Below are 12,945 nucleotides of genomic sequence, written 5' to 3'. Positions count from 1 at the left end.
CAAGCTAGAAACAAGACATGCAGAACACAGAACCTGACACTGACAGAGAGTAGGATACTGAGAGATTGTGAATGAATGAGAGAATAAAGAAGGTCTTCCTGACTGAACATTTGCTGAGCTTCATATAGTCACAAAGGAACTTTTGGAGTTTGGAGCATCAGATCAATGAGGTCTGAGGTGTCAGAAGATCACAGAGGAGAGTTTTGCCCTGTGAGCAGCCATGCCTAAGGATGGCCATGTCAGTCACTGTCTGGCATCCATGTTCAGCATGAAGAATTCTAATGATTTTAGTGATGCCATGACCTTTCCTCTATGAGGGCATCACCCTCATCAAATGAGAATCTTCAGAGAGCTGTTTTTATTTGACACAGCTAATCCAGTTAATAGCGCAATAGCATAACTCACATGAGCCAAACACATCAATTGTTCAGCAGGTGTAGACAGTTGGCCAGAGAGAAGAACTGCATAAGAGATGTGGAGGAAAGGACAGCAGGGAGCATGGAATACCTGATCCTGTTGTCCCTGCTCTGAAGTAGCATTACACACCTTTACCATTGCTGCATTTTATTAGTTGTTCAACACGCCCTCCTTCCCTTTACCTCAGCATTTGGTATTACCTAACAGAACACGCCACACGTCACACGGAGGCCACTTGGAGAGCAGAGGGAAATTGGACGGGGAGGAGCGGAGGATGACATGGAACGCACCTGCCCTTGTTCACTTTAGGACAAACTATCATGGATGCACCACCAGGTGTAGGTTTAACGCTGTACTGATTCTTACTAAAAATCAGAAATACCTTTTGCGATATTTCAATCAGACACAGAGAACAAAGTATTAATTCTTTAGTTATTCTGAAATACTGTTAATTTTTATAGTTCATAATTTGATAGAATATCCTCTGTGGCTATCCCACTGCTGTTCTAGCATGTTTTTTTTAAATAACCGAGGCACTTCAACAAAAACTTTTATTATGTGAAGATAACAGTGATCAAAATTAGAGTAGTAACCATTGTGTCAGAAGAGAAGATGTCAACAATGTTTTCATCTCTAGGATTCAAAAATGAACAGGAAGTGTAAAGGCCACAGCTTTGAATGACTTCAGCACATCTGCGCCCCCAGGACATCACTAGTTTCTCACACTGCTCTGGTTTGATCTTGGTCCATTCTGACTCAGTCTCTAACACAGCTCACTAACTGGAGTGGGTTTCTTAGACATTACTTTGTTGCAGAGGACTTTCCAGAGATTCTCTATGGGGTTTAGATGTGGACTGGTCATTTCATTGTTTCAATATTCTTAGCTTCAAGGAACTGCTTCACCTGTTCTAAAGTGTGACAGGGGGCATTGTCTGAAAATTGCAGCTGATTAGGAGACAATAACAGTGGAGGTATTGCATGTTGCTGAAGGAGGTTCGAATAAACATTTGTATTCACCCTGTCATGTAGCCGTAGAGGCCCAACTCCTGCTGCAGAAAAAACATCCCCAAACCAAGACACTTCCCTCTCCAAATGTAACTGACTTCTTTACACACTTTGGGTTCAGTCTTTTCTAGTGTTGTTTTCGTCAACGAAAATGATGACGAAATATTGTCGTCAACGAACCTTTATCACGTGACGAAAACTAGATCAGACGAAACAAAAATGCTGGGCATGTGACGATAACTAAGACGGAATATATAATGCAATTTCCTTGACGAATAAAAACGAGACGAAATGTCTCTTCATTTTCGTTGACGAAAAACGAGACGAAATAATGTTTCGTCTCGTTTAACATTAGGGTTAGGGTTAACGACAACTAAAGAAACATGAGAACAAAGTGTGACACCAGCCGGGGCTGTTGTTTGGAGAAATGCGACCACAAGATCACAGGAAAAAACACCACAGATCTTAAGAGACACATCAGAGCATCCCATAATGACATTTAGGTAAGTCAAGACATAACGTAACCATGCTTTCTGTTTTAGAAAGCTTGTGCGACACGATGCTACGGTTAATGTGTCGGGTTTTAACGCTAGCTTTGTGTGTGTGTGTGTGTGTGTGTGTGTGTGTGTGTGTGTGTGTGTGTGTGTGTGTGTGTTGGGTTCCTACCTGACTGACTCACTCTATCAGTGCACTAAACTTCCCCTTGTTGGCCAAATACTTTCACTAGTTTTGTATTTCACAGAGCAAATCACACTGAACTGAATTTGGCATCAACATAAATTGGATTACTTATTCTAGACCTGTACATGCATGTAAACTTAGGATATCTGCATGGGTTTGGCTGAAATGTTGGTTTTGTCAATACTACTAGGTACTTTTATCATATTGATTAAATATAATTGCATTACTAAAAAGAGACTAATATACAATTTCCGTCAACTAAAACTAGACTAAAATGCTCAGACTTTTCGTCGACTAAAACTAGGCTAAAATGCTCAGACTTTTAGTCGACTAAAACTAGACTAAAATGCTCAGACTTTTAGTCGACTAAAACTAGACTAAAAATGCTTAGACTTTTCGGCGACTAAAACTAGACTAAAATGCTCTGACTTTTAGTCGACTAAAACTAGACTAAAATGCTCAGACTTTTTGTCGACTAAAACTAGACTAGACTAAGAGTAAAACAGGCCGCCAAAAACAACACTAGTGTTTTCCCAGCCCTACGCCCAACATAATGTTTCCATCACACCCAAATAAATTGAACGTGAACTTTCGATTTGGCTAAGATGGAGTAGACGCGGGTCAAGTGTCGCTCCCGCAACTTTTGATAATTTCATGTTTCATGATCAGCTGTCACGCTATCTGGATAACCGTGAGTTGATTTGATGGCAGCTATATAGCTGTGCTTTAACCAGCCCCGGCCAGAGTTTATTTTTGGACCGCAGCATTAGAAGCTACAGTCCTGACAGGCTGCTGATATTCTGTCTGTTAAGAGTTTTGAACAGAAATCCCTAATGGACATTTTAACGCACTGTGGACATATTATTTTATATTATATTTAAAATTTTTGAATTCCCGTTTTTTCATCCTGTTTCTTGTGCCTGCTTACACTATGTAAATTCATATTATCTTTAATCGGCCTTCATTTCAGTCACCTTAGAGCAGCTTACCATCTTTCAAAGTAACCAGAGGAGCTGCAGATAAATAGGGTGTAAATTGTAACCAGGTGCAGATTAACACCAATAACTGGGATGAATCTGAAAGTGATCTCTAATTTTGATCAGTGTTTTTTTTTCACAAATTAAAGGTTTTTGTCATAGTGCCTTGGTCATTTAAAAAAACATGCTAGTACAGCATCGTGAGACCATTTTGCAATCTCCATTATATTTTACTCGTGGATCAGTCTGGTAATGTGTGTCTGAGAAAATTTGGAGCCGTTTGCCAAGCAAATGTCCAATCAGCGTTGGTTTCGAGGCTGTGTGACAATTCTTTAGAATGACAGAGACCAGCGTCTCTAACAGGTATAAAGCCCTTGCTAAGTTTAATATACTATATAATCCTGTCCTACCAAAATTCGTTGTGGTGCCCCTTTCAATAAGGAAAAATTAATTAGCCTAATTAATCATTAATAAGGTGATTCATTCATTAACACTCATCAGTGTAGTATTTCCTACAAACTGATGCACATATGTCTTAAAGAGTATGAGCCCCTTTCCAAGCTCATATGGCAACCATATGAGCTTTTCCCAAGCACCACCTTCAAGACAAAACATCCTTTTTGTGCACAAGATGATTATGTGATGAGCTGATTGTTATAAAAGTGTCCCACAAATTGAGCTTTCCTAAGAACAACACTTAGGTCTAGTTTTCAAATTCTGCTATCAAATGAATATTAGTGATACAATTACTCTACTTACCAAGTGATCACAAAAAGAAGTTCCACGGTGGAAGAAGGACACGTTCTGATGTGTTCTCAGTACAGATGCATCAGATAGACTTTTTACTCTCCAGGCACCGACGTATTCTGATATCTCAGCTTAGGATACTGGTCCAATACCAGTGCTCTCTTTTTCCCAAATTGAAATCTATACACCACACTGCTGGGAACTCATTGGAATCATTTTGATGTTTTGAATGTCAGTTTCTAGTAATCTCCAGATTAGTCAGATTTATTCAGAGGAGAAAATGAAGCCAAACAGTGACATAATTACCCCAATTGTCTGCTTTAAACATGGATCACAGTTTACACACCCACTCCCGGCTTCGTCTTCCACCACCTTGTACTTTTGCATAGGCATTGATTACTGTTGACATTTCAGGTACCTTCACTTTATAAAGAGATTTAGATCATCTGGATTAACTGTTGACAACCTTTCTGATCATCTGGTCATCCTGTAGCAATGTAGCTGTGTTCACAGATCTTAGGTAACTGTGTGACTATAGAAGAGAGCAACCCTATGTCACCTAAAAGGTCACGCCCCCTCGCTGGTGAAACCAAAGGAGAAGACCTCAGTGTTCTATAGGCGCTAATACAAAAGCAGGAGTGAGAATTGATTTTATAAAAATAAGTTTGATCACATTTGAGGAAATACATTACGGTGTGTGTGTGTGTGTGTGTGTGTGTGTGTGTGTGTGTGTGTGTGTGTGTGTGTGTGTGTGTGTGTGTGTGTGTGTGTGTGTGTGTGTGTGTGTGTGTGTGTGTGTGTGTGTGTGTGTGTGTGTGTGTGTGTGTGTGTGTGTGTGTGTGTGTGTGTGTGTGTCAGAGAGAGATCATTTAACCTGAGTTGGACAAAGCCTTGGCTGTTTGTTTTGTTTCAGAGCTAAACTAAAACGACAGGATATTAAGGACAGAGAAAGGGAGGGTTGTCATAGTTTTGCATTACCTGCTGATTCAGTGAGGTAGAATAAATGTGTGGGGATGTCACCTCTAGACACTGAGTGGGCTCATTTACCCACTTCTCCTCCGGTCAGCTGTATGGACAAACATTTTCTAACTATTTAATTTTTTTCCATATAACGATCATCGCTCGGCAACAACGTAATATAGCTGTCTGCCGGACTAATGTTAGTCATTGAAGAAGGTTTCCAGGCCGGTTAATGTAAAATAGGTAAAACCAGGACAGATTATGTCAAAGACGGCAGTTTGTTTTCACCGGAATGGGGGCATGGCAATATTATCAGAACTGATAGAAATACATTTTCTCAACAATCTTAACTTAGTGCACAAATTCACATAAAGCATTCATCAATTCACATGAAGTTGGGACGTTGTATAAAACATACAGTAAACAAAAACAGAACACAATGATTTGCAAATCCTTTTCAACCTAAATCCAACTGAATACACTACAAAGACTAGATATTTAATGTTCAAACTGATAAACTTTGTTGTTGTTTTTTTAAATAATCACTCATTTTAGATTTGATGCCTGTAACACGTTCCAAGAAAGCAGTGACAGAGGCGTGTCACCACTATATTTCATCACCTTTCCTTTGAACAACACTTAGTAGCGTTTGGGAGCTGAGGACACTAATTGTTGAAGTTTCGTAGGTGGAATTCTTTTCCATTCTTGCTTGATGTACGACTTCAGTTGCTCAACAGTCGTTATTGTATTTTGTGCTTCATAAAGCTCCACAGATTTTCAATGGGAGACAGTATGGACTGCAGCAGGCCAGTCGAGTACCTGCACTCTTCTACTATGAAGCCACGCTGTTGGAACACGTGCAGAATGTGTCCTGGCATTGTCTTGCTAAAAAAAGCAGGGACATCCCTGAAACAGATTGCTTTGATTAAAGCAAATGTTGCTCCAAAACCTGCATGAACCTTTCAGCATTAATCAGCCCTTCACAGATCTGCAAGTTACCCATGATGCCATGGGCACTAACACACCCCAATACAGGTCATCAAAACAAAGAAAAGGAGTGGTTCCGACTCCTGGTACCTGCTTTTGATGGCTGTCTTTTTGTGTATGATTGACAGGATGAGTTCCTGATGGAGACTCAGACGAGGCTTCAGACAGTTATCACCCAGCGCTGCCTTGCCAACGCCAGCCGCTCCCACCTCACACCGGACACCTCTGAGACTTTACCCACTGAGATCGAGGGAGCTGACAGCATGACTACAGCCTGAGCTCACGGATGCACACGCACGCGCGTACGCTCACACACACAAGGGAGAAGGGCTGACCTTGTACAGATCACCTCAGAAACCACTCTAGGATTCAGTCAGACAGACGCTGTGTCCCAGTGCCCCAAACTCAAACAGCTGACTAGCAGATATATGTGAATAATAATTCTATCGCAAATAATGATAACCATAAAACTCCAAATCCGGGTTATAAAGGCGGAGTAGAGCTCCCTAATGAAACGCCGGCCTCCCTGCTGATTCGAGCCTAATGTTCCTGCTGAGCCACTCGCCACTTTCCATAAAGCAATTTTGCAAGCCCACTTCAAACATGAATCACCTAGAAATAAAAAAAAACTTCCCTCCCCACCCTCACCCTTCTGAACTCCCCCACCATCAACCCCCTCCCCGTCTGACAACTCTCACACTGGAGCTGTGTCTGTGTCTGTGTCGCAAATCCCTGTTTGCTTGTGTTCCATCATCACTTAATGTTCGCTGTGATGCATTGCGGGACAATCATCTGAGGTGTGTGTGTGTGTGTGCATGTGTGTGCCCGGGTGTTTGTAGGGATATAGCTTCATTCCTCTGATAGAGGTAGCAGCCATGAACTCAGCCAAGCTCCATCTGCATTCATCAGCTTAGAAGCACAGGCAGAGTTAGGCAAAGAATTAGCAGAGTGACAGAGCTACAGTAAACAGAGGGGTCTATCAGGGGGTCTGCATGGTGGTGAAACGGATGTAGAAGCAGATGGACAGGCTGGGTTGTCTGCAGGTGTTGGACCCACACACGCAGGGTGCATTATGGGCTGTTTTCAATTCTTTTCAGTGGTTTTACTGCGTAATGTTGTCAATCTAGAAACTGTTTCAATAGAGACTACACCAAGTCTAAACCTCGTTTTTGAGAGTTCAAACTTTGCAAGTTAAACTCTGGAGGACACAGCATTGTTCCTCAGGCTCACAGAGATGACTCTTCAAAACAACTGTGCACATGTTGTGTTACCTGTAATGTATGTTTCTGATCAAATTAGACTTCATATCATACAATCAACTGCCTCTGTTCATTTTTGTACCAGTGTATATTAAAGGGACAGTTCAGCCTTTTGGCAGTGTGCTTGTATGGGGTACTTCTCCACAGTCAGTGTGTTTCCTACAGGAGATGACTGTTAGCACACTGCCAGTTAGGAGAAGCAGACAGGAGTCCTGACTCTGTGGATGGGGAAAACAGCTGCAGCTAAACAGACTTTATTCACCTTAAAAAACTTAAGTGTACATTATATTTAGAATTTCACTGCTTTACCTTGCCACCAGACTTCCCTTTCCTTTGGCACTACATTTTCTCAACGTAATTCTACGCATAAGCAAAACTGTGCAGCGCACTTTATTACTCCACAGACCAACTTGCTTCAATCATATTTTCTGTGGTTTATAGAAAGAACAAATAAAAGAAAAAAAAAAGTGATCATAATAGTGACAATAAAATTATTTTGACTGAGGAGACGAGGAGATCCCGTAATGAGCTGGAGTATACAGAAGAAGAACTTCTGCAGAAGGAGGCTGAACTGAAGGAGAGAGCAGAAACGTCTGTGGAACCTGAAGAAAAACACTGTGACAACGAGGTCAAGTAGTGAAAATATTCTAAATATAGTGTTTATTCCAACTGAAATGGATTATTTTGGTGTGCTTTTTTAGGTGTTTTCCTGTCTGCTCTCCAAAAGTCTTCACTTCATATATTCATATAAGTGTGGACAGATTGGATGTAACTGCAAGCAATGTACTGCTAGTTTGTATCACCCAAGACCAAAGTCCTTTGAAACAGTTAATTCAAAATGTTTAGAAAATACTTGCTCACCCACAAAAGTTCTGAAACTTGTACTTGTAAACTAGTAATAACTGTACTACTGACAGACATGCAGCGTGTGTGCAGTAACGTGTGTGAGCTATACTTCTGCTGTGCTCCCCCTCCCCAAAAAACATCGCTTGTGAGAGATCCAATAATTGACAGATGAGATCAGACGGGTGGATTTAACAGTGGAGATCACTGCTTCCTCTGTGGGATCCCCCAGTGCACCATAACCCCCAAACCATTCACACACACACACACACACACCCTCTCAGACGACACTCCACTGCCTTCAAGCCAGAATGGGAAGGGGATGTGATTTGTGTGTGTGTGTGTATGTGTGTGTGTGTGTGTGTGTGTGTGTGTGTGTGTGTGTGTGTGTGTGTGTGTGTGTGTGTGTGTGTGTGTGTGTGTGTGTGTGTGTGTGTGTGTGTGTGTGTGTGTGTGTGTGTGTGTGTGTGTGTGTTTGTAAGCAGACTGACAGCAGCAAGGGGCTGCCAACATGACTCAACCCCCCCGCCCCCCACCCAACTTCACCTGATGTCTCAGCTCTTTGCCTTCATCCACCACCTCCTCCTCGACCTCCTCCATCATAACCCATGTGGGCATGGCGGCCTCCCAAACTCCCTCTCTTCCAGCCAAAGTGGCCCCAGGACTGGTTTTCAGCCCAAACCCAAGCCCACTTATTGGATCCCCCCCACCCTCCATCCCTCCATCCCTCCCTGAAGCCCGGGCGTTCTGAACCTGATCCAGTCCTGATGGCAGAGGCAGAAGAGGCAGATGCCTGGGCAGTGGGAGTAGGGCAGCGTCCATGACAGGACCAAGCCCACTTTATCATAGTTAGGAAGGAGTGAGGGCAAGGCATGAATATCATATCAGCACAAACAAGCAAAATGCAAGATATTACTTAATGTAAGTTTGACTTTTCTGTGTTCACACTTATTTTTGACTTTTTTACTTGTAAAAGTGTTATTCAGTGAGTGGCGGTCGTAATTCTATCAGGGAAATCTGTGTAGAGATCAAATGTATAATTCATATTAAGTGAATGCTGACATCACAGCAAATGATAAGGCCCTCACAGAACAGTATGATACTTAAATAAAACATTCTCAGTGTGGAGAAAGTATTCTGTGACTTCTTATCACATGTCATTTTACTACATATTTCCACTGCAATGTATGAAGAAGTTCAACAGAATGTGAATGCTCATGTCCAGCAGCTCTTCTCTCTGCTCCACTACATACACCAGGGCCTGTATTCATAAAGCTTCCCAGTGCAAAGAGTTGCTCCTAGTGAGGAAATAAAAAAAAAAAAATCGTAAAGAATTAAGATGTTTTCTCCTTATAGTTAAGACTTGATCCTAATAAAGATAAAGGTTATTAATCAAGCTGTTAGGGGTAGGGAGCATGACTTTAAAGAGTTTCTTAATCAGAGGAGAAAATGGTGAAATATTCTCCAAACACTGAAAAACAGTTGATGAAACTCTACAGATTTGTTTGTGCAGGAATGACGTTTGTGGTCGATCTCATTAGAGATGTGTCACATTACATCAATACTACAATATTTGGCAACTGGAAGTATGTAGTAGTACAGTGGTCATGACTTCCATCAGCAGGTGATCACACAAACAATTAGAAGGCTCTCACAGCCTCATATTCTGGGACAATGGGTGTCCACACCTTGCAGGCTCACAAAAGAGGTGTACAGTCGATGGGACGCATATCTGCATTATTGCACCATCAGGAGATGAAGATGTTTTTGTCAACAGAAGGAGGTACCACAGCATAAATTCTCAAAAAGTTTTCACTGCAGACTACAAGATGTTGGACGTTGTTGCGAAATGGCCAGGCTCAACACACAGCACTTGAAACACTTGAAAGTAGTTACTGAAGACTCTTGAGTCTTTCTCAATGAGGGAGAAAGAGACAGATATGCTTCCAGCTCCATCTTTGTTTTTTTTTTTAACTTTATATGTGTAAAATCTATGTTAAACGATTCTGTCCAGCAGGGAAGGTGTTGGAGCAGCAGCAGCAGCAGGCCGGCTTAACTGAGACACTTCAGGTACACTCTGGTTCCTGGAAGGGGAACACAAGTTTTGGTTTTTTTATTACTTTCAGGGAATATCACAATGACGATGAGCATAAAAAATATAAGAAATTATCTAGATATGAGCTAAAATAAAACGTGTTGTTGATATTCTGTTTACGTGCCTATTGTTTCTGAAAAGTGACTTGTCCTGTGTGTGCCTTTCTTCAGCCCGGTGATGCTCACTTCTGACTGTCTGAGGACATTATACACAGTCTCTGCCTCAGACACGGCTGTTTAGCAGGTGGTCCATCCCCTAAAACAATTCAGTGTATGGGCACATATAATTCTGTATTTAAGTTAACGTTGGGGGCACCATATACTGAGGCTGAGTCCTTATCTGTGTCCCTTTGCTACATGTCATCCCATCCCTCTCTCCCCCATTCCCTGTCAGTCTTCAGCTGTACCAAAAAATAAAGGCTTAAAATTATACTTATACTATTACATTTTCATCGAGTTCATTTAAGTTCCTCTCTATCACAGAGTGAGTTAAAAACAATGGAGATTGATCATGTGACCCACTAATGAAATCACTTGTTGCCTCTTTGCTGTGTATTCCAATATTTGTGTGCGTGGAGACATTCCCTCTCTAGATGTAAATAAGTTTCCATGTTAGTGACTCTGCTGACAGTAGTTGGTCCGTAGGTCCAGATCATCACTAACAGATATGCTGCGTTCGCCTGTTATTGGAAATCAGGAATTTCAACTTCTGAGTCAGGCTTGTGGTAAGGAAAGAAGTGTAATAGGAACATGTGTGTGTGTGTGTGCGTGTGTGTGTGTGTGTGTGTGTGTGTGTGTGTGTGTGTGTGTGTGTGTGTGTGTATTTAAGAGGGGAACATATAGGGGACGGACCCGAAGTAGAGAGGTGAATGTGCTTCAATAAAGTTCACAAATAAAGTTTGTTGAAAAAAATACAAAGAAAAAAAAAAAGTCAACCCACATAGTGTCTGTGAACGTGACAAGATGGAGGGTCTGAAAGAACAGACTCACCTTCAGTTACATCTTACTACCAAAGAGGCCACTAGAAACAAGACATCTCAGTTCTTATGGAGTAAAACTTTAAAAAGCCAGCAGTTAAAGGTGGTATAATACTCAAACTCCCGTTACTATGCTGCAATCTCCTCTCTCAACTCCACAACCAGAGGAAATCAATTTGAACCCTTCTCTTAAAATTGCTTTAAGCTCCTCAACTAATTGAGCGAATCATTGTTCCTCTGTCCAGTTGGGTTTTCTTGTTCTTTTATTGGCTTCCATGTTTGCTTGTTGGCTGGATAGACTCCGTACCAACAAACGTTGCTACCCGTAGGCTGGCCAGCAGTCACAGAAAACAATCTGTGATTATGAGCCATTTGCCATATCAAGTAGATGAAGTACTAAAATTACCAGCGCGTTAAATAAATGTAAGCAAATAAATAATAAAACAACTATCAGTATAAGAATATACTGGGCAAGTGTTTTAAACATTTAGGCTACTTTTAAATTATGGCTTACAATTTATTAAGCTGAGATTTTCATTGCATAAAATGCATTCATAATCATACCATAACCCGTTTCGCAAATAGAGTGTCAGGTTTAAGCAACCTAAAACACCCAAAACTTAACAAAAGAGAGAAAGACAAGAGTTATTTTACTTGCAAGGAGAACGGACAGAGATCTGCTCAGTTACAAATCTCGTACCGATCTGAGGTAATCTCTGCCGGACCCCTTCATTTTATTGGCTTTTGGTGGTTACAATGTTTACAATGAATTACCATTTTTAAGGTGAGGGTCACATAGCTGCAACTCAAGACATCCTGTCCTTAATCAGTTGAGCAGGGTCTGTGTTTCCACAGACCCCCCTTTTGGTGACTCATTAACAGTCAGGCTTATCTGATTTCCTTGACCTACAACCACTCAGCACGAATTGGCTACACACACACCAAGTAAGGTTAGACTATATGTAAAGGCAATTTGAGCTAATATGAGATTACTTTATGCACATTTATTCCAACATAGAGTCATCTTGGGAATCATGGAATGCATTGTGGGAATATAGTGATGCATCGTGGGATTGAATGGGAACAAACATATCTCCGCCTCCAGTCTTCTATTTTGCCAAAGACGATCAATTCAAAAACTTAATATTTGTTAGACTACAATGCCATTGCCTCAAACACTCTGAAAGAGGATTTGGTTGCCCGTTGCCAGGCAGCATGTTTTTTAACCCAGGGCTTCACCAACAGAATATGAAAAAGAAGTAGAGAACCAGAGGCTAGAGAAGGTAGAAGGGGCCATAATTTGCAGCACAATTTGTAGTCTAATAACAGTTTGCTGTGCTTGTTGTTCATCTGTCTGGTCATCAATAAATAGGCAGACAATTTTTATTTATTACCCTATACATTTTATGATACAATGTATTAATACAGCTTAGTCATCATCGTCAACTTAATCTATGGATATATTTATTTTCACTTACTTGGATTTTAACCCGCAATCATTTTGGCACCATTCGAATGAATCAATATCAACTTTAAATTCACGTTGAGGGAAAGTCAGAGGACGCAGAGGCGCTGAGGCGATTGTTAGTTCCCTTTCAATCCCATGATGCATCATCATATTCCTACAATGCATTCAGTGATTCCCAAGATGGCGCTACTTGTGACACAGGTCATCTCTTAATCATTTTATTAATTTAGTTTTTTTTTGTTTGTTTGTTTGTTTTTTTAACCAAGCAAGTTATTAAGAACACATTCTTATTTACAATGGCAGCATAGCAAAAGGAAAACAAACAGACTATTAGACCTATCTACTTCACTCTTCATTTTATGCCCGTTATCATTAAAAATGTTTTTTTTGGTTTCGTTACATCAACCAATCACATGTTTTTAAAATAATAAGTCACACCTAGCAACAGGGTCACCTCCTCACTAAGATAAAAGTTTTTGTCCCTCCTTCCTCAGAGTTGCTCTGAGATGGTTCCTGAATCACTCTTAAGA

The 12,945-nt window shown here is 41.0% G+C and overlaps 1 protein-coding gene across 1 annotated transcript in view; it reads left to right on the top strand.

Annotated features, from left to right (window-relative positions):
• The window catches only part of LOC310954309 (protein phosphatase 1 regulatory subunit 37), a gene marked incomplete at both ends in the record, with an annotated part of 112,460 nt that extends 106,408 nt beyond the window's left edge, over positions 1–6,052 (top strand). The window contains one exon of the mRNA XM_083923721.1: positions 5,903–6,052. Coding sequence (XP_083779847.1) covers positions 5,903–6,052 — 150 coding nt within the window. The remainder of the gene's footprint in view (positions 1–5,902) is intronic.
• Positions 6,053–12,945: the final 6,893 nt, after the last annotated feature.

Source organism: Echiichthys vipera, assembly GCF_963691815.1.
Source record: "Echiichthys vipera genome assembly, chromosome: 12".
NCBI lineage: Eukaryota > Metazoa > Chordata > Actinopteri > Perciformes > Trachinidae > Echiichthys > Echiichthys vipera.
The sequence above is the reverse complement of the archived record's forward strand: the minus strand, read 5'-3'. Positions and strand labels throughout refer to the sequence as shown.